General features: G+C 41.6%; 1 protein-coding gene across 1 annotated transcript in view; it reads left to right on the forward strand.

The window, feature by feature from the left end:
* KMT5B (lysine methyltransferase 5B) overlaps nucleotides 1-22,546 on the forward strand; it is a 56,478-nt gene that overhangs the window by 25,548 nt on the left and 8,384 nt on the right. Inside the window, exons 4-9 of the mRNA XM_032801544.2 lie at nucleotides 8,189-8,354; nucleotides 10,263-10,372; nucleotides 12,650-12,816; nucleotides 13,476-13,495; nucleotides 13,642-13,778; nucleotides 16,628-16,824. Of these exons, the coding sequence (XP_032657435.1) occupies nucleotides 8,189-8,354; nucleotides 10,263-10,372; nucleotides 12,650-12,816; nucleotides 13,476-13,495; nucleotides 13,642-13,778; nucleotides 16,628-16,824 (797 nt within the window). The remainder of the gene's footprint in view (nucleotides 1-8,188; nucleotides 8,355-10,262; nucleotides 10,373-12,649; nucleotides 12,817-13,475; nucleotides 13,496-13,641; nucleotides 13,779-16,627; nucleotides 16,825-22,546) is intronic.

The raw sequence follows: 22,546 nt of genomic DNA on the forward strand, positions 1-22,546 counted from the left end.
GAACCATTAGAGGACTGGCATATTTATACCCTTGACTAGTGAATCCTAGAATGTGATGGAATTTTGCGCACGTGCTCAAACTGCGAAGTCTTGCTAAATATGATTCTATGGTCATGTAATTAAGCACACATTTTCTAAGTTATGGCTCTGTGTCGGTAATGCATTGGAGAACATGTATTTACAACTGGTAAGTAGCCCCTTTATAGAGCAATTTACTGTTTCATGTCAAAGTTTATCTGCATTCTTGAGACCCAGATTCCTAGAAATATCTAGATACTGAAAGTTAACTTTGTTTCATTTTGAAAAACCACTGTGGTCTAAAATCTGTGCATTGTCCAATTTTTTGATTCTTTGGTTTTATCTTGCTAACAATAAATTCCATTACTTTATTATTGGGTTTTTTTCTTCTGCAAGACAACATGGCTGTTTCAGATTTAACTAATTTGCTGTTGTCTAAGGTATCAGGTGCGTTGGGTAACGTGTTTCTCAAAAGTCCTGTATAAGTGGTACATCACAACATTCAGTTGAATTTCAGTGGAGGAATAGCAACTTCAAAAGAATCTCCACACAGTAGTTGGACTGGAGTGCTAACAGCAGAATGAAATGATAAACTGTATTTATGAAGTGGAGATGGAAGTTAGGAAGAAAAGCGAAATAACCTCTGAATATCTTAGCCAAAACAGAAAAACATTTACTTGATGCCCTGATCAATGAAATGATGTGGTTGAGGGTCTTTTTCTGCTTAAATTTTAGACACATTTTGAAGATTGAACATATCAGTCTGAGTTTTAAATTTGAAATAGGTTTCTTGAATTGAAACTGGCTAAATTATTGGGGTGTTTCCCCCTTGTTATCTGTTGAAGATAGTTTTTATTTTGCCATGCAGGTTAAGAAGCCAGCTTTTCTTAAAGACAGCATTGAAGATTAAGTGCAGAAATAATCTTGATTTTAAAAAAAACTCAAAATAGTACCACTAGCTTTTGTAAACTATAAAGTTTACAAATATTGTCTGTGTGAAGAGCATGCATTATATTACTTCCTTATTTCATATATATTTTAAAAGTAAATTAAAAAACATTTCCTGTTTGGAAACTGAATTTTTGTATTCATAGCGTTGCATTGTCTTCAGTGCTCCAGAGCCTTACACTGTTTGTCCTTATAGTCATGCTACAGTGCTACCGATATAATATAAGATTCTATTTTCACGTCCCCAAAGCAAACTCTCTTCTGAATCAAGTGCCTATCATTCAAGCAAAGACCTTTGGGATGCAATTTTTGGTAACCTCCAACATGTTTTTCTCTTCATTTTCCGTAGTCTAAGTTTTTAAGAAGCAGCTGTAGCAATTTATAACTTCCTCATTCACCAGTGCAGCATGTCAGATATGTGCACTATATGGAGCACCATTCTGTATCTCTTGCAGGATCATTTTACCCTTCTTGTTCAAACTCACTGCTCTCAGTGACTGAATTAATCAAGGTACTATACTCCTGAACTTACCAGAACCTCTCCTTTAACTTCCTTTATAGGCAAGCGTCTCACTGACCCTTGGCTTTATACCTTGGACTTTCAAGATTCTTTAAGTAACCCTGAGGTAAGAGAAACTTGAGAGAGAGAGCGCTTTGGGTTCTCTGCAGCTGTTCTCTTGACAGCTTTGCTTAATAAGGCCTTCTCAGTTATAAGGGCCAATCTGGGACAAGACAGTCATCTAGCCAGATCTCATATGACAACAACCTCAGCTATTATGGGATCTCATTGATGAGAAAAAACTACTTACTATACAGGGTAGTTTGAAATATTGCTATTCTCCAGCTCATCAGAAGAAGGGAAATGACTTTCTTTAAAGATGCTAGCAACGCAGAATTTTCATTCTTAGCTCTCTTGGCTCCAGCATGAGTCATGCAGGAATCTCCTTAGCTCATGAGATTTTTGGCCCTTTGAGGCAGTTGTAGATTGTCTCAAGGGGACTGTCTTAATCAGCAGGCTTCAACATCATGTGCCTCAGAGGACCCGGAACATTCTATTTTGTGTTTTTTCCCCTCTCCTCTGACTAAAGCTGAAGCTTATTGCAGGAGCTGCCCTAAAGTTCTAAATACCACAGCTCTGGTTCTCCCTGCAGCCTCTATTTAGAAGCTGGGTGTCTTTTTCTGTTTTCTAGCTTTGAGCTAGTCACTTACTTTTTGGATCAGTAAAGTTTTCTCCTTTAGCTCATGTTTTTATGTTCACGTAAGATTTTCTTTTTAGGTTCTTTTACATCACCAGGTTCCAACAGTACCTATGCAGTTGGTCTGTGAACATTCTTGGGCCAGAGGCTTTTACAGAATGTGTTTAGAAATTCCATCATGTTGGCACCATTGAAATCAGTGCCGCATGCCATAAAGTGCTATTGTAGCCGTGTTGGTTTTTTCCCTCTGACTGGAGTGGTGTTAACAGGTCACTTCACCTTGAATGGCCCCTTGAATATATGTTAACTCTGCTAAACAATCTGTTTCACCTTCTGTTTAGCTGTGACGCTTTGAGTATATTTCCCAGACCTGAAGAAGAACTCTGTGTAAGCTCAAAAGCTTGTGTCTGACCTACAGAAGTTGGTCCAATAAAAGAGATTCTCTCACCCAGTTTATCTCTATAATATCATGGATTCATATTGCTGGAACCAGAACCCTCCGTGTATTCGTGGAGATCATGGCTGTGCACTGTTTACTATCATCTGAGTCTTGTCACCATCCTGAAAAGAACCGTCTTTGGTTCTCCATGTGCTTCGGAAGTTCCTGGATATAGCCTTTGAACCAGCAAATCTTTTGGCGTTTACCCAAATGTACAGGTTCTGTGCATTATGGTTTTACAGGCGTGCAGCACCTCAAAAGCCCTACTTCCATTTTCAGATTTTGGAGACTGTGTCATGCTGTGCACATTTCTCTGATCTCTTTCCATGTTTCAGGATTTCTGTTTGTTTGTTTGTTTATGTGGTGGGTTTTTTGTTTTGGTTTTTTGCACTTATCCTTTTGAGAGGCTCTGAGTTTCAAGACCTTTGGATTCCCTAGTGCATCCCTATTTAATTGAAGAATGCTTTTTACAGACCTATTGCTACTAGCCCCTTGGAGAAATTTCCTTGGCAAATTAAAATCCCAGCTTTCTTCTGTAGAGCACTGTCTCTCTCTGATGCTTATGATCAGATGCGGTGTGGGCATTTCACTAAAGTACGAATACTTGTTAGCACCCTAGATGAGGCTCCTAGTTTGCCTGTGGAGTCAGGATGTCATGGGCAATTTCAGATCTGTGGGGACCTCTTGGACTATAAAACATACTTGTTCTCCCTTTTGTTCCCATGGTTCCTGGAAGCTTGAGGTTTTTGTTTCGCTTTTCTGCATCTGGACCCAATATTTGGTGTCACTGTCTGTCTGCTATCCTTCCTTTCCTTGAGATCAGGTTAGAATAAGGTGTTTTTTTTTCCCCCTTGCTTTGGTTAGCAAGTGCCAGAGTTCCCTCTGTGCATTACCAAGATGGAGTCTCTCTCAGCGTATACAGTGCTGGTCTCATTGGGTGACAATATAATATTCAAAATCCAAACGCATCCCAAGAGGAAACAGATGCATCAAAGCCAAGTGATATGCACACTCACTGACAGTTAATTACATTCAAGATACAGTTTTAAGTATGTGTGATGTCCTCAAGCAGGTCTCCCTATTCCCAACATCTCAGAAGGAGGCTTCAAAGAGATTCAGCCATCTGTGGTGACTTTTTAATTGCACATAAACTCCTTTTTAAATAGCTTCACTTGTTGGAATATAATTTCCTATACTTATCCTAGTTTAATTTGGCAGTGTATGTTTTTCAGCCTGTCGTGAGACAACTATCTGATCTCGATGCTTCAAATTCAGCATTAAAAGGGTGCCTTTTATGTTTCAGACAGAACTGTTGAAGGCTTCTTTGATTAACTCTGTATTTGTGAGCTGAGGTCCTTTGTGTACAAGATCACTTTCCACATGGGAGTTACTTCAGCTCCTAGAGTTAGTATGCTTCGTACACTAGGGACTGACTCATCTTCTAGCAGATTTTACAGTAAAGGGTGCTGCTATGGAATCGCACAACGTTTCCTAGCCCAGATGAGTTTTATTTTTGTGAGACTTCCCATGTGGGGTGTGTTTGTTTTGTTTAACTTTTCCCCAACACCTAAATGTCCATCTCAGAAAAGTGGCCCTTCTTCAAGCCCTTAACTTAAGACTCTCTGGGGGGTTCTTGGAACAAATGAAAAGCCTTGGAAATGCAATCAGTTTTCTAGTTTTTACCTCTTATTTCCTTTGTAATGCTGTCGCTAGAGCAACATGTTAAAAGACCGATTGCCTGGGAAGCTGTCTTGTGTCTTGAAGACAGTATTTCAGTTGATTTCAGTCCTAAACAGAACACTTCCCATTGCCTACTATAGGAAGATTTTCAGTCAGGGGCATAGGATCATGTTGTTGCTTTACCTATATCCATATATTTTCAAGTATATTTGATCGGATTTGATCTTGAGGATGGAGCTACAACTTCAGTCTGTTTTTTGTAGTATGAAGAGCCCAAACTCTTTGCTTATAGGGCTTGCCTTTTTTTTTAAATTTGTCCCCAATTACAGCAAATTAGACTTCATTGTGGCTTTTTTATAGTCACATTCTCACTTACTTATTGGATTTTTCCTTGTTTGCTTTGCCTATTACAGTATTTAATTATTTCCTGAGTTTTGGGACTTCCCTGAAACGACTTACTCTCCAAAAGTGAAAATCTTACATTGATAGTGTCTTCAGAGAAGAGAGAATTGTGCTGCTTCTCTAAAGATGTTATGTAGGCTTCTCACTCACCTGCCACCCGCTTCCCCTCTGAATTTGAGTTTTTAAATATTGAAAGGCTGTCTTGGGCATTTGCCCTATGGGCACTCTTTCCTCCATTTCCTATCTGGTTGACTTCTTTGGTGGTATTTGATAATATATTTACTTTTTAAAAAGCATATGAGTAAATTAATTGTTTTGCCTTTATCAATTTGGAGTTTAGAGGACTACTTGCTTCCTTCTCTTAAAAGGAACTGTCTCAAATGTTCTGGAGCCTTCAAGGCATCGAAGAATAATTAATAGGGCAGTTCCTTGAACTGGTCTATAAGTGCTTCGGAGGACCAAAAATCTGGGGAATTTTTCCCTCATAACTCATGCTAGGGACCCGAGACTGAGACTCCTGCATGATATCATCTTCATAGAAACAGAATTTTAAGGTAAGTACTCATGATTTTCTCTTCTGTCTGTAGTCCTCAATTCTACAGATGTCTCTTGTGAGGGGAACTATGTTTTTGGTTTAAATAACCATAAAAGTGCTGAAGCCATTTAGTCAGCTCACCAATAAAAGTTGAAGACTAATTGACAGGGAAAACCAGAGAAGATACTGCCTTATCCATTGCAACTAAAGGTGTATACAAACTGTTGGTGTGCAGTGTTTCAGGTAATGCTGTTGCTAGGTGTGCTTCACAGTTTTGGCCAAGTAATCATAGCTCACTGCTTACTGAAGAAATTGATCAGACAATGGAAAGATGAAGCAGAAAACAAGCAAGAAGTCCTACTCTAACATTAGAGGCTGTTTCAATTTAGGATCCTCCATTTGGAATGGTTTGATGCTTATATCTGAGAAGGCTCAGTTAAGTATGGTTATTAAATCCAGGTATAGTCTCTTTTTTTGCATCTTGGGAATACTGGAAGGAATTATCTTTTTAACATCTTCTGTGTGAGATGTGTATTGAGGGAGAATTCTCTAGTGTACAAAATGAGCAAAAGCATATCCTCAGTAATCTGATTACATTGTTCCTCCAAGTTGAGGTCTCTCTTCAGAGCTTGTTCAAGAGACAGCTTTCCACCCCCCACCCCGTATGAGAGGTCCATTTCCAGATTTTTGGCACAATAAACCAAAAATGGAATAATTAGTTGTTTTGTTTTGTTGTTTTTTTGTAGGAGAGCGTCTGTATTTACCTGAATCTTGCCACCTTATCAGACTTCATCCCAACCATTACAAAGCTAGTCTGTCTGGTCTGTCTGATCTGTCTCTTACAAAAGGTCACTTGCCAAGGTCTCTGCTCAGTGAGATTCCCTGGGGCTTTAGATCCTTTGGATGCTACAAAAAGATCAGTACGTTTCAAGAGAGCACAAAATGGAGATCCAGTGAAAAGCACACTAGTATAAAAGAGCCACAAGGGTTTGGTTGTTTCCAGTGCCAGTAGAAGTGCTATTACTAACATGAAGTCTTCCTCTTCTGCCTCCCACTTGTATCAAGGACACAAGAATGGTGGGGTTGTTTTTTTTTCCCCTGAGGCAGAAAGTGATTCAAGCTATCATTTGTTTGATTTTTATTTAACTTATTTCATTAATTGTATCGTAGAGCATAGCATATTGATGTCTTCTGTTCTGTGGCAAGTAACAAACGGGAAGTAAAGCATACTTGGAGAATACATGATTGGCAGGTTGTTTGTTTGTTTTTGTTTTTTTACACAAATGAAGATGTGCAAGTAATTCAGTGACCCACCTCAAAGAATTAATGGGATGTGATGGTCTCACCTAGCCTTGTTGATGTTTTAACCCAAATTAGCTCCAAGAGTTTTCTCAGACTATATTTTTTCTTGTTGTGACATGAAATATGCCATTTGAGTGGTAACTAAACCAAAAATAATTACAGTAGGTCCCCACTGAAGACTGAAACAACCGTGAGCCTCAAATAAGATGTCTATGTCCTATAGTTGGCCTATAGGAAAAGTCCTCTGCCTCAAAGGGGTATGGTTCAGTCAACAATTGTTAACAGGTCACTTATGCAACAGAGATGTCTTATGTAAACAAATTGGTATTTAGAGGCAAAAACACGTGCAAAAGAATTTTTTTCTTTTGGCCTGTGTGGGAACAGTCCCTGACATATACCAGGTACTCAAAAATTTGGGCTGCATGGCATATTGGGTGTCAGAAATCACTTACAGAGACTGCATGAACTTGAATGTTTTTCACTTGCTACTAAGGATAGCCTTTGCGTTGCTTGGACACTTACAGTCCCAGCCTCTGTAGTCAATACAGAGGGAAATGCCTTTTCTATCACCAGGAATTTCTCTTTGGTGTATGCCTTTCTCTTTCTTATAATTCCCAATATTTAGGAGGAAAGCTGTCCTGGTTTCTTGTTTAACATTGGTTTTCAGATGCAGTGTTTTAGTGATTTTGGCTAATCAGTTTCCTTTATTCTCTTTCTTTGGAAAGACTTTTTCTCTCAGGGTAGACACACCATAGCTTAGAACAAAGTAAAATCTTGAAAATCATTGGAGTGGGTTACTTTTTTAATAGGTATTATAGCTATAGATATAGATATATACACACTGAGATTTATTCTTCATGTGGGTGCAAGTGTAGTCTAAAGCTATAGAAATGTGCATTATTGCTCCCTAAAAAAAGGGATGGATAAAGGGCTGGATACCATTAGGTACAGAATTCACCACTTAGTAGCAAAGTAAGGTGTAAGGTTTATAGTGGGCTTTATAGAGTCAATATACTACATGTTTTCTTTAGGCAACAGTTAACACTAAGTTTGGGTTAAGGCAGTCTCCATCCTCAAACCAAGTATTGAAGTAAATTGTGTTCTTCCATTTGTGCCTTTAGAATAACTGATGGTATTTCTTGTGTTAACTGAAGTTAACATCCCATTACTCTTAGTGGTAGATCTGAAGATGGAGAAAGAGGGATGAAATTATACAATAACAAACCAAAATCCTAGGTAGTTTTCATGATAATATTACAGGGAGAAAGGGTTATGGTGGTTGGTTGGTTTTGTTGGATTTTTTTGCATTTATATTGTTTGGTAGCAAGGGAAGGGGTATGAAAGCATTAAAATCATATTTCCTGTTTGGTCATTGCTCCCTGAATGACAGATGATAACCTATCTTTTTTCATTACAGGATCTAAATTTCCTCAGCCAGATCTACTATATAGTTAAGAAACTATAATTTTATCCAGATTAAACATTCGTTAACGTTTCCATTAAGCTGCTTCAGAGCTCTGGGAATGAGGGACCTAACCATGACTACTTGATGCTAAGAGTTGAATAATCCTAGTGCAAAATTTCTTGTCAGCAATGGAATGAGATATGTGAAAGGATTAAATAAGGATGAATAACAGTTGGTTTAGAGTGGTTTTATTTTTATTTCAGGTTTCGACCTATAAAAGGAAGGCAGGAAGAGTTGAAAGAGGTGATTGAACGTTTTAAGAAAGATGAGCACTTAGAAAAAGCCTTCAAGTCCTTGACGTCAGGTGACTGGGCCCGGCACTATTTTCTTAACAAGAACAAAATGCAGGAAAGGTTGTTCAAGGAACATGTAGGTTTATTTATAATTGTTTTCAGATTGCTAATATGTATTTCAGTGCTTTCGTAGCCTTTTAAGGAGTATTTTGAATATTACATAAGTGAGAGAACAGGAGAAGTAAAGAAAATAAAGCCACTGTGTAGCCTTACCTTTCTACCCATTTTCATCTTTAGATTTTAAAACCCAAACTTCAAAAAAGTAAAAGTAAAATAAGATTATCTAATAAACTTTCCCAGAAATAAAAGTACACATGAATTTCCTTTTGCTGCCATCACGCATAGGCAGACATACCACTCTAGATGTCAAGCTTTTCCTGCTGCGTATGGTCTCCTTTTGTAACTTGTCTGTCAAAGGCCATCATTTTGTTTTCTCCACCCATTCAAGTCAGACATTCCTGCTCCTAATGGAGGACAGTCAAGGGAGAGAAAATGCTTCCAATGTGGTTGTACACGACTCTTTTCATTGGCAAGTTCTAAGATTGCCCCTCTTACTTCATCGTGAATTGATAGGGGGTTCTTCTTGGTTTTAAAGGTCTTTTTTTTCCCCCTGTTCTGAGGCAGATCATGTTTACACAATCTTTGTTTGGCAGCCTCCTGCTTCAAGTGCTACTCAAACATATCAGCTTATATTCTTTCAGACTTCCCGTCCCGAATTTCCTCAAGCCTCTGCTGGTGAAGATCAATTTCCCAGCACTTCAGCTTAGTCGAGTGATAATGGAATGATACAGCCCTTGTCCTGCCTTCCTTACAACCAGGTTGGGCATAACTGATCAGATTCCAAAGACACAAGAACAGCGCTTCCCTCTCCTCCCCTTGCTTAGGCAGTTAGAGAATCAGTGACTGGTCCTCACCCTGAAGAGGTATTTCAGGAAGTTAAAGCCCCCAGGTCTCATGGGCAGAGGTCTTTTCATTCCTTTTCTGGAGGCCTGGAGTTTTATCCTAAAGTCCTATAATTGGTTAGACAAGACCATTTTGGGAGTTCCTAGTGTTGCTCCCTTCCTCACATTTTCTGGAGGATTTCCACCTGTATCCTCTTGCAGACCAAAATGCAGACTTCAAAGAGGTAGGGCAAACAATTGAATTTCTTGGAAAAAGAAGCCATTTGCTGCCTCTGGAGAAATCTCAGATTTTTCCGGTTCTCATTGGGCACCTCATTGTGACAGATGTCAACCCACTGACTAAACTAGATTAGGCAGACTAAGGAACCCAAGGAGGAGAAAGCTCTGACCAGAGAGAGGGAAATATTGTTTTAGTTAAAACCAAAAAGATGGAATTGTTTCCTGTCCTCAGAATCTGGCAAAAATAGTAAAGCATGGAAGGAGCCATATTACAAATTCTCCTTTCCCAGAGTGTCTGACAAACTATACAAGCTTCCTTTGGATAAAACTGACAAATAGAACATCTCCCATAGAACTGACCCAGCAATCAAAAAAATCCAGTAGCTAGTCTTCTCGTCCTCTTGTGGGTAGTATCGCTATCTGGCCTGATGACCAAAAAACTGGACTCTACCTTAAAGCAACAATGAGGCTGTTCTCAAAGGCTAAACATAGCTGTCTGTTTCCCCTTGAGAACTAAGGAGATTTGACTCCCATAAGAAGTTACTAATAAAAAATTGAACTTTATTCTTCCAATTTGTCTTTCTTGCAGCCTGAGGTACTCCTATATATTTAATTAAGACACTGTGTGGAGGATATTTATGTGTATCTACAAATCTTTCAAACTCAGGTGGATTAAATAAATAAATAAACCTCTCTGTGGTAATATGTGCAATTAAAATCTGTAATCCAGAATGTTGACAAACTAAAGGCAACAAATACTGTAAAGTGACATTTTTGACTCATAAGATACAGAAGTTTTCATTACTTTTTTTTGCGTGCACTTAATACAGCAGTACTCTATCTTCTTGGTCATTCCCATTCAGGTATTTATTTATTTACGAATGTTTGCAACTGACAGTGGATTTGAGATATTGCCTTGCAATCGATATTCTTCAGAGCAGAATGGAGCCAAAATTGTTGCAACAAAAGAGTGGTAAGCATTGTAACTGTAAATTAAGTTGTTTATATCCACATTTAAAAAAAAATAATGTAAAACCTGTGTAAATGCAATAAAAGTTGAAGTTAAAACTACAGCCAGTAAATGTGGAAATTCAGTTTTTCAGAATTTGCAAGTTCATTAAACCAATCACCACACAATAAATTAATCACACGTACTTGTCATGCGTCAAAGTGTAAACTTTGTAGATTTAATGTTTTGTGTTGCCACATGTTCTATACACAATTTTGGAATAATCCTATACTGTCAAAATTAACTAATTAAAAAAAAATTAGTTCTCAGTGAGGAACATGCCTATGTCAAGATTTAGACATAGCCAGATTTGCTGTAGCTGTGTCAGGAAAAAAATGAGGTAACATTTTTTACAATTGAAAACATGAGTCCCTCCCCTTTGAGGGATGCCTTCTGCATATTCCAGTTTGTTGAACAAGCATGCCTTATATATGCAGACTCTCTTGTTTGGGGAGATATTTTTGATTATTTAGTTGAGTAGTCAGGTTTTTTGTTGTGTTGTTTTTTAAATTAAAAGTTGTTTTAGCACCTCTGCCATTGCAGTTATCGTCCAGATCTGCAAAAGCAGGAGGACTACCTCAAACCCCTGTTATTATGGGAGAAGCTCTTTGGATCCAACACTGGTACAGGGTATTCAGCACTGTCTACGTTGAGTGGCTACTCAGATTCAGAGATCTTGTTTCCAGAGTGGCTCTGTGCCTGGCATAAGTGGATTTAAATTTCCTAGATTCATTTGGGTCAACAGAATCTGGTTGAAGAGCATCTGGAACTGTCCACTCCAAAGAATAGCTTACTAGTAGAGACTCTGTGCCCAACAGTGGGGTATCAGAGTCCGTGATTTCTGTCTAGGTTGGTAGAGTTCATTGCCATGGAGTATGTCCAGTATGTCTACACTGAGAAGCCTCTAATAACTGAAGACTGGTTGGTAGAATGGCTGTATATCATGCATAAGGGTATCAGGATTTTATGTATCTACTGGTTTTATAGATGAGTGCTAAATGACACCATCATCTTCAAGGTCCTGGTCAACTGAGTCTTTTTTTTTCCAGAGCTCTAGCACTTGCAATTTCAAGGAGCATCTTGGCTCTAAAGACCCTCTCACCATAAAGGGCAAAGGTAGCGTCTGAATCCCTGTCTCACATGAGTTCGTGGAGAGCTTCTCTCTGAGTCCTGTTAAGCAGGCATGAGACTCCAGTTCACTATCCAGCAAGCTACATTCCCTCTCCAGAGGGAAAAGTGGAAGAATCAAGAGAGAGTGCCAGTAAGGTTCCTCACTCCCGCTTAATATCTACAAAGTTGGAGAGAACAGGTCACCAACTTTCAGTCTATCTCCCTTTAACTTTTCAGTGCAGAATAGGCAGCTAGGGATAGATGAAGCCTTAGTATTGCTCTTCTCAATGCTGAGGCCTGTGTATGCTTCAGCATCTTCCTTTTGCTGTTGCCTTCTCTAACGTTGGGAAGAGTGCAGAAACAGTGCCAGTTGTGCTTACGTCAAAATCCATTGACCTGAGCAAGGATCCTTCGCCTGTAACTCTGCTCCAGGCTTTCGCCCCAGAACCTTTTCTGCGGTACCTGATGCTGTCCCCACTTCTCTCACTTCCAGTTTTTTGTTTGTAAATCATAAGCACATACAACATTTTATATGTCTAAAATGAATGTATAATATTTTATATCTACATAACTTACGCATTTTGAGTGCTATTATTCAGCAAAGCACTTACACTCAGCATTTGTTTTAAGCATCTGAGTAATCCATCCTTATTCAGTAAAGATAAACATCTCCTTAAAAATGTTTAGGAATGTAACCTTTTAGATGTGAACAGAAATGCTTTTAAATTAAATACAGACAATAGTTTAAGATCCACATTTGCTGACAGATTGCATGAATAAATTTAAAAATTACAAATATATTCAGAAAAAAAAATTAAATCTTATCTTATTTAACAGCTAGGACTTGAGTTCAAGTCTCAGATTTTCTTGTGTTAATTGACTTTACTAATATGTAAAGAATTAACTCTTGCAGGGGAGAGACAGATCCCTGAACTAAGATCTTCACAGAAAAAATTATTATTTTTAGTGTTATCTGTGTATTCTGTTAGTTGTTTAAGATCTTAAACAGTTCAAAAAATATTTTCTATCTTTTTTTTTTAAAACTCTTTTTTGGTGAAGAAAGATTTTTGCAATGTTTTTGTTACTTGTTTTGTAATTGTTGAAACTTTTTATTAATTTTTTAACACTTAGGAAACGAAATGACAAAATAGAATTACTAGTGGGTTGTATTGCTGAACTATCAGAAATAGAAGAGAACATGCTACTCAGACATGGAGAGAATGACTTTAGTGTCATGTATTCCACACGGAAAAACTGTGCTCAGCTATGGCTTGGTCCTGCTGCATTTATCAACCACGGTAAGCAACAAGGATGGGAAGTATAAAACGACAAAAGGTACTCCATTTAAATGTTCCTGTGTGTAAGCTATGCCATGCAGCCTCAAAGTGGAAATGCTTCTTGGATTCACTCTGAATTATGTATCTGAGATACAGTTAACATAATCTGAAAGCCTATATTAGTTTAAGGCCTAAATCCTGGTCAGCTGCTGAGCTGTGCACTGGGAAATTAATTGGAAGCTATGGGAAGGGCTCTTTCCTTACTCTCCCTCTCCTCCTCTTCCCCCCCCCCCCCCAGCTTCTCCCAAGCATACATACAGGGGAATGGCTGCTAAATCTGCATAACTGCAGATTTCAACCCTCCCCAAATTCCTACTGCATGGCAATGTTCAGAGAATCTCCTCAGAGCTGGGCACAGGCATGTAAGGGATGTGCATTTCCATGGGGAGTGTTTTTCTTCTTCCTAACGTAAAGAGCTTAGAAACCAAACTGTATTAAAGCTGTTTAAGATGTCCACTTGTATATAAATCATTCTTGTTTAATAACATATCCTCAAGTATTTAGTTGAGATTCTAGCAGATGTTGAAGTCAGAGCAAAACCTTACTTTAGATATCTATAACTATTCATGTTTCAGGTCTTATCAACAGTTAATTGACTTTATCTTTTGGACCTTTTTCAGATTGCAGACCTAACTGTAAGGTAAGCATGAAACTTTAAAAAAAAAAAAAAAAAAAAAAAAAGGCAAACCACCAAATCCCACCGAAAGCATGCCTGTCAAGTATATGTATACTTGTTTTGTATTCAAACACCCAAATTAACTTTAATGGTTATCTGTTTTCTTTTAGTTTGTATCAACTGGTCGGGATACAGCATGTGTGAAAGCTCTAAGGGATATTGAACCTGGTGAAGAAATTTCTTGTTACTACGGGGATGGTTTTTTTGGAGAAAATAATGAATACTGCGAATGTTATACCTGTGAAAGGTATGTGCTGACAACGTAAACGATAAGCTATAAGAAGGCATGTGGGCATATTGGATGCCCATATAACATGCATGTTGTGAAGCTGAAGGGCAAGTGCTATTCAAGAATTGTAGGTATATAGTATAATCATGTTCTTAAAATGTTTGTTTTTAATTTCCAATTTTTATCACCATATTTTCCAAAATTTCTTCATAGCTCAGTTCCTCCTACTCCACCCCGCACCCCTCCAAAAAAAATAGAACAGTGCAGACTTTAGAAATTTATTAGATAATAAAATGTTCATATGTTGGACAGAAAAACAGCATTAGCAACCTCCTAGCCATCTAATATTATGAGAATTCTCACAACTCTGCTATGAACTATTGTCCTCGTTTTCAGGGATATAACTGAAAATTGGGGACAACCCTGTAAGACAGTTTCATTCACTCAGTTTTTGTTGCTCAAATGTCCTGCTTTTTGGTGAGAATGGTAGTACCTCTGTCTGTATAGTTGTTAGAACTTGTATATTTTAAACATGGACATCAGATTTGCTGCTACTGCTGTTTACACCATTTCACAGTAACAGAGGCAAGTTGGCTTTATTTTTTTTATCTAGACTGTCCCTGCTGAACTTCTTTTTGCATCCATCTAGAGAATTTCAAGAGATCTCCCTTTTGTCTTCATTCTGTCTTCTACCCTAATGAAATTTCCATTTAAAAAAAATAAATAAATAAATTCTGGACACAGGAGAGACCGCTCCAATACCATCCTGGGAACTTTATCTAGATTTATTTATTTATTTATGGGGGGTGGGGGGCATAGATCTGTATTGCAGCTGGGGAGTTGAATGTCAGTGTGTGTAGGCATAACTGCACTAACTGTACTCTAGGTCAGTAAAAATTAGAAGTGAGGATGCCATAGCACAGGCTGCAGGAGCCCATCTGACACTCATCCCTCCTGCCTCCCCCTTCCCCTTCCCCCTCCCCCACTCACTTATGCAGCTGGTGATGATTCCATGCCGCTGCATTCTCTCTGTTTTTAGTGAGCTAGTTAGAGTACAGCAAGTGCAAGTACATCTGCACAAGTTGACTTTCAAACCGTGGCTGCCATGTAGACACATCTTTTGAGAGCCTTTTTGGATAAACTGTTGGAAAAGCTATACTGATCTTGTAAGCTCTACACATTTGTGTGTGCATGTCTGTGTGTGTATACACAGACATACGTGCACACTCCATGGGTGTGTGCATGTGTCTGTGTAAAAATTGTATATGTGAATGAGAAGTTCTCTTTGTTCCTTGATGTTTGTAAAGATTTGAGGGACTCCAAGGAATATTGGTTACCTGCACTGTCTGAATCTTTATCTCTTTACTATTATTATACAATCTATTTTTGTTATAATCTTCTAGTCTTTTGGAAATGGTTAAGTATCCAAGTTTAAATTATTAAATGTTGGGAAGGTCTGGTGGAATTTAGTTTCGTTTTTACCTTTTTGCTAAGAAACTATTGAATTGGTTTTGCCATGTAAACCAAGATGCTGAAAAGTGCATATAAATTTAGATCTGGATTGTACCTAATTCTTATTCGGATGCACTCTGCCCTTGCTCTCCTGTTTTAGCTTGATATTGGCTGCTCAGGTTGCTGCTGTGATCCTAGTGGCTTCTTCCTTTGTTTCCACATGTGAGCAGATGAGCGGAGAATGGAAAGAAGCTCCGCTCAAAATCCTTCATGCTGGCCAGAGTAGATAACCAGGGAAGTGGGGTCTGTAAGTGCACTCTTTTATAAGTGCAGAGCAAAAGAAAAATTGTATCTTTCTCAGGCACAGTTCCATCCGGTGGCAGAGCAGCTGACCCTTCCTTCTGCGTGGAGCTCAAAAGCTCAGTCAGTCTCTCTGATTTGCAGAATTCAATAGGGAGTAATAAGAGTCCTATCAAAGTAGCACCAGTTAATTTAACTAAAAAGCATTGGGTTGGCCTAGTGTTTAGCACAACAATGTATGAGAGACCAAGGTTTTATTTTTCATCTCAGTTTTCTCTTATACTCTGAATTATTATGATTTGTTTGATATAACTATTACACTGGATCCCCAAGTGAGGTTGTCTTCTAACTCTGAAAAGCGACCTCTCTGATCACTTAAGGGTACAAAAGGGAGTCTACCAGTTCTCTGCTGCATGGGCAGTGATGGTGACATGAGACCTAAAGTAGGAAGCCTGAAGGCTCTGGTAAATCTTCATCCCCTTCCAGACTTTTTGGGGCAATCTCTCTCTGTTTGGCGAACAGTAAGGGTTTAATGATGAACAAATCAATTGAGTTTTTATCCATCTACAGGGAAGAAAGATACAAGTGTGAAAGGGACAATCATAATGACCAGAATACCATCGTTATCTACTTAGTCTGTTCCTGATATCACTTGGAAAACAACAAATGCCACAATTGCTGTTGACTTTTTTCAGAAGTCAGATGTGAGGGGAAAATCTTAATTCTCATTGAAATTTTTGTAACAGAATTAATAGCAAATACTGTTTGAACTTTTGTATTTAATTATTTTATACAAGTTGGATTATGCAAATGGTATTGAAACAGGTTTTAAGAGATAATTACTCTCTAAAAAAGGAAAAGGTAATTGCAAAAGACAAGTATCTATTCTCTCAGTAATTAGATGCCAGTTTCTTTTCATCTCTAATTGGAAGTGAAATACGCATACAAATTCTTTACAATATCAATAGCAGAATGGCCCACAAAATACCAAAAAACTGGAAACAGTTGCATCAACTTACCTGCTCTAAATATACCTGGGATTCAAATGTTATATGCCATCAAACGGAGCCTTACTACTATATCGAGTTGTTAATATGTATTATTCTCTTTTATAGACGTGGAACTGGTGCTTTTAAATCAAGAGTGGGACTTCCAGCACCTACTCCTGTGATCAATAGCAAATATGGACTGAGAGAAACAGATAAACGTTTAAACAGGCTTAAAAAGTTGGGTGACAGCAGCAAAAACTCAGACAGCCAGTCTGTCAGCTCTAACACTGATGCAGATACCACTCAGGAAAAAGCTAATGCAAGTAAGCAAAGGGAAAACTTTTTTATAAAAGGCATTGTTTTCATAATATTAGAAAATTCTCACTTCAGTGAAATTCCAGTCTTATATTGATGAGACGACATAACATCTAGGCTTTTCATTATATAATATATATATAAATTATATTATATATAATATATAAACTAAAGATTAAGAAATAAAGATTGTATTTGTACCCAGAATTTTCTATACATCTCCTGTTTCAAAGCATACCACAGTACAAAGTGTCTCAGTATCCCTGTATGTATTTACTCAGTTTCAAAATACCACATACACAGTAGAACATTTCAGGAAATATGAGTGATCATGAGTAAGAGAAATTCAAGCAGGTAAAAAAAAATCCACTTATTAGTCTGGGAGCATATAATCGTAGGATTGGAAGGAACCTTGAGAGGTCTTCTAGTCTAGTCTCCTGCACTCAAGCTAGGATTTAGTATTCTTCTTCGAGTGCTTGCTCATATCAGTTCCAGTTAGGTGTGCACGGGCTGCATGCACGATCGTCAGAAGATTTTTACCCTAGCAACACTCAGTGGGTCGGCTGAGGCACCCCATGGAGTGGTGCCTTTACGGCACCGGATATATACTCAAGCCAACCCACAGTTCCTTCTTACCTCCCATGACAGTCATTGGAACTGTGGAGCGTGGCTTAGCTGATCTCCACTCCCCTAGCTTCTAGCTCATTTATAGTTGTAAATCATTTTTAAAGAGGAGTTGTTACAAGTTGTAGTTAATAGTTGTTGTTAGTGTAAATAGTAATTGGGGGTAAGGGGCTTCTCCCCTTCCCTCCCAGTACCTGGGCTCATGCCTAGGTCTCCAGGTTTCAAACCATGCTCGGCCTGTCTTAAGCCGATGCCTACAGGAGACCCCCACGACTCCTGTTTGAAGTGGTTGGGGGAATCCCATCAATCAGATAAGTGACGCATTTGTAAGGCATTCGAGCTTTGAACTACAAAGGAGCAGGACTTTTGCTTGAAGCAGCTCCTTATGGAAGCAGCACTTAGCCCAATGTCCTTGGCTCTGCGGTGAGACTCAGCGCTGACCTCGTTGGTCCGAAGCACGCCTACAGCACTGGAAGCAACAGCTTCACGTCCCGGCACCAGCAAAGACTCCCGACACCGGACGTCTCTGGCACTTCTTCTAGCACAGCACAGCTCACCGTCTCCGGGACCCAAGAAGCAGCACAAACAACCTGCTGCTCTTTTCCAGTTATCAGCACCGCCTGTGTCACCCTTGGAGCTGTGTCCCATGATGGACCGCCCCACAAAGGCTCAAGCTCTGGCACCATTGATTCCAGCGCCACAAGCACCAACAAATCCAGTGCATGTAAGCTCTCCAGTGCATACCGCGGTCGAGCTCAGCCTGCCTTCCGCGACGGAGACTTTCTCCACAGCATGCGACCTGATGGCGCTCATCGAGCCGAGACTGTCGCAACCTTTGGTACTGCTGGTATGGGCTGTTCTCTCAAAAGGAAAGCCCTCCACGATGTGCCCTCCGTCACAGAGCAAGACAGGATGGCACCAATTCCAGTCCTAGTCACAGTCTTGCTCCAGACACTGGTCTCGTCCATGGCACCGCTCGCAGACCCTGCACAGATCCCCATCTCAGCGCCAGTCGCACTCGCGGTGCCACTCCGCCTCACCAAGATCTTCTTCCTGGTACGGTTGGTACTGGTCCAGCTCCCAGTGCCGATCCTGGCGCCGATCTACTTGGAGTCGATTGCAGCACCTTTCCACCCATAGATCATCGTTGAGATCCAGATCTGCCTCCCAGTACCAATATGATCGCTGGTCCCAATCAAGGTCACAGTACCACTTGAGACCACTGCACCAATCTCCATCTCCACAGCACGGTGCAGTAATGCAAGACAGGGTGACCCAGTATATGCAGTCGACTCCACCTTGGCCGTCCCATCCCAACTCAGGGTCATCCCAGGCAGAAAGTGGCTACCATATCCAGGACCAAGACGTGGACGGTGCTAGCCAATGGCACAGTGAGGGGCAGGATCCTGGTCAGGGACCTCTGCAATGGTCCTTTTAGACCCCTTGGGCATACCATCAGGCCCAGGGTGTCCCCTCGGGGGCTTCTTGCTCTGCCTACTCAGAACCCCGGGTACCGGAGGCCACTGTGAGTCACCCTCCCCCGTAGGGTTCAGAGACAACGGCCCTGTCCTCATTTCAGGTCCATGCCCCTAGCATGGTGGACCTAGGGCAGCTGGACCCTCCCCAGCAAGACTTGCCCCAGGACCCATTAGTCCCTGGAGTATTGTCCTCGTCTTCGCCCAATGAATCAGTGGCGGGTATATCGTCCTCTGGCCCCCACCTATAGACCTCCATGCACACCAAGAGTCGCTTCACAGGGTGGCACAAAACATAAGCCTCCATATGGAGGAGGTGATGGACGTTGAGAATCCGGTAGTGGACATTCTATCTGCCGATACCTCAACACATGTAGCCTTACCATTATTCAGATCATCCAGGCTAATGCCAATACGATCTGGCAGTCTCCGGCCTCTATTCCTCCCACTGCCAAGGGAGTGGAGAGGAAGTACTTGGTCCCCTCCAAAGACTACGAATACTTGTATATTCACCCCCAACCGTGCTCCCTCATTGTACAGTCCATTAATGAAAGGGAAAGACACTGCCAACAAGCTCCCGCTCCTAAATCCAAGGATGCTAGAGGCCTGGATTTATTCGGGCGCACAATTTATTCTACTCGCAGCTTACAACTCAGAATGGCTAACCAACAGGCCCTCTTGAATTGAATTATAATACCTGGAACTCGATGGGAAAGTTCAAAGAGCTTATTCCTCAGGAGTCCAGGGAGGACTTCGGGGCCCTACTAGAGGAGGGCAAGAAAGTAGCCAGGACATCTTTGCAGGCCTCAATAGATGCGGCAGACTCGGCAGCTAGGACTCTAGCTTCGGGCATAGCTATGCACCGCATCTTGTGGCTGTAGGTCTCTGGTCTCCCACTGAAACTGCGGGAGACTATTCAGGACCTGCCCTTTGATGGCCATGGTCTGTTTTCGGACAAGACTGACTCCAGTGTCTGAAGGATAACCAGGCCATCATACGTTCATTGGGCATGCATATCCCGGTGACGCAGCGTAGGCCCTTCCAACCCCAACCACAGCGCACCTATCCTAATCCCTGGCTAAGAGAGGACTTCTCTAGAAGACACGGCCGGGGTAGTAGGAAGAGACAGTCTGCTCCTCAGACAGGCCAGAACCAGGGTCCCCCTAAACCTTTGGCGGGATCCAAACAAAACTTTTGAAAGTGTGCCCGAGGGTGGAGCACTAAGATTCTTCCCCACCTTTCACCACCTGCCTCTCCTATTTCCTCCCTGCGTGGTCCCACATAACGTCAGACCACTGGGTCCTACGTATGGTGGGAAGTGGATACCGCCTTCAATTTGTTTTGTTCTTCCCTCCCCTCCCCTGCCCCCCCCCCGTACCTCTTCAGGGACCCCTCTCACGAGCAACTCCTCCTACAGGAGGTGCAAACGCTCCTAGCTATCGGAGCTATAGAGAAGGTTCCAAGGGAACTGAGAGGCAGGGGAGTTTACTCTCATTATTTCCTAATTCCCAAGGCAAAGGGGGTGGCTACAGTCTATCCTGGACCTGTGCGGACTCAGCAAGTTCATGGTAAGGTTGAAGTTCCGCATGGTTTCCCTGGGGACCATTATTCCTTCCCTGGATCCTGGTACGCCACCCTTGACGTGAAGGACTCATACTTCCACATAGTGACTTACCCGCAGCACAGGCATTTCCTTCGCTTTGTGGTCGGCCACCAGCACTTCCAATTTACTGTCCTTCCCTTCAGCCTATCCAGGGCACCAAGGGTCTTTACAAAGTGTATGGCCATCATGGCTGCTTCACTTCGTTGACATCGGATCCAGGTGTTTCCGTACCTCGACGACTGGCTCATTCGGGGTCGCTCCAGGAACCAAGTGCAATCTGATGTGCAGTTCAGCATGAGCTTGTTCAGACAGCTGGGCCTGCTGTTCAATGTCAAAGTCCACTTTGGAGTTGACCCAAAGAATAAACTTCATCGGAGCAGTCCTAGATTCGAGACTCGCCTGTGCATGCCTACCGCACACCCGCTTTCTGGCCATGGCGACCATTATCCATGGCCTCCAAAGCTTCCCGACCTCGACAGCGTGGACATCCCTCAGTCTCCTGGGACACATGGCGTCTTGTACCTTCATGACCAGACACACCAGATTGCGCCTCTGTCCTCTTCAGGCCTGGCTCTCAACCATGTACCGCCCAGATCGGGACAATATGGACACAGTGGTCATGGTACTGATGGCAGTCTTAATCTCCCTGATCTGGTGGCTGAACCCCAGTTCAATATGCGAAGGGGTGCCATTCCATGCCCTGCAGCCCTCCCTGGTCCTAACCATGGACGTATCATCTTCGGGTTGGGACGCTTACCTCGTGGATCTTTGCACACGGCCTTTTGGCTCACACGAGAGAGATCCTTGCACATCAATGTACGGGAACTGAGAGCAGTATGCCTGGTGTGTGAGGTGTTCCGCAAGCACCGTCAGGGCTGTTGTGTTGCAGTTTTCAGACAATACAATGACCATGTTTTATATCAACAAACAAGGGGGAGCGCGATCGTCCCCCCCTCTGTCAGGAAGCCATTTGCCTGTCGGAATTCTGCATAGCCCACTCGATCGACCTGGTGGCATTGTTTCTCCCAGGAGTCCAAAACACCTTGGCACATTGTCTCAGCAGATCCTTTCTGGCTCACGAGTGGTCGATTTTGCCTGGATGTTATCCATTCTGTTTTCCAGAAGTGGGGGTTTCCCCAGATAGACCTTTTCACCTCTCATGAGAATCAGAAGTGGTAGGTGTTCTGCTCTCACCAAGGGCACTCCCTGGGTTTCTCTATTGGATGCCTTCCTGATACTGTGGAAAGACCGCCTGTACTATGCCTTTTCTCCATTCCCGTTAGTCCACAAGGTCCTTCTCAAGTTGTGCAGAAACGGGGCCTGCTTAATCTTGAGCGCCCTGGTGTGGCCCAGGCAGCATTGGTATACCACTCTCCTTGATCTGTCGGTGACCACTCCAATTCCATTTCCGTTGTGGCCGGACCTGATCATTCAGGAACATGGCTGACTCTGTCATCTGGACTTGCAATTCCTCCACCTCACATAATAGATGCTGCATGGCTAACTCAATCTGAGCTACGTTGCTCCCACTTGGTGCAGCAGGTACTTTTGGATAGTAGAAAGCTCTCTACTAGGTCCACGTATTTGACCAAGTGGAAGTGTTTTTCCTGCTGGTGTGCTCTGAGCAATACTGCCCCTCTGGAGGCATCAGTACCTACCACCTTAGACTATCTTTTGTCCTTGAAACAGCAGGGCTTAGCAGTTTCATCCATCAGAGTACACCTAGCAGCGATTTTGGCCTTCCACCTGGGTGAAAATGGGCGCTTGGTCTTCTCCAATCCCATGGTCAGCAGGTTCCTCAAGGGATTGGAATGTCTGTACCTGCAAATTTGGCATCCGGCCCCTACGTGGGACCTCAACCTGATGCTATCCAGACTCATGGATGTCCTGTTCGAGCCGACGGCCACTTGCTCACTCCTATACCTTTCCTGGAAAACTGCTTTCCTCGTTGCTATCACCTCGGCTAGATGTGTGTCGGAGCTTAGAGCCCTTACGTTGGACGCACTGTATAGTGTTTCATAAGAACAA

This window comes from Chelonoidis abingdonii, chromosome 4, assembly GCF_003597395.2.
Source record: "Chelonoidis abingdonii isolate Lonesome George chromosome 4, CheloAbing_2.0, whole genome shotgun sequence".
Taxonomy (NCBI): domain Eukaryota; kingdom Metazoa; phylum Chordata; order Testudines; family Testudinidae; genus Chelonoidis; species Chelonoidis abingdonii.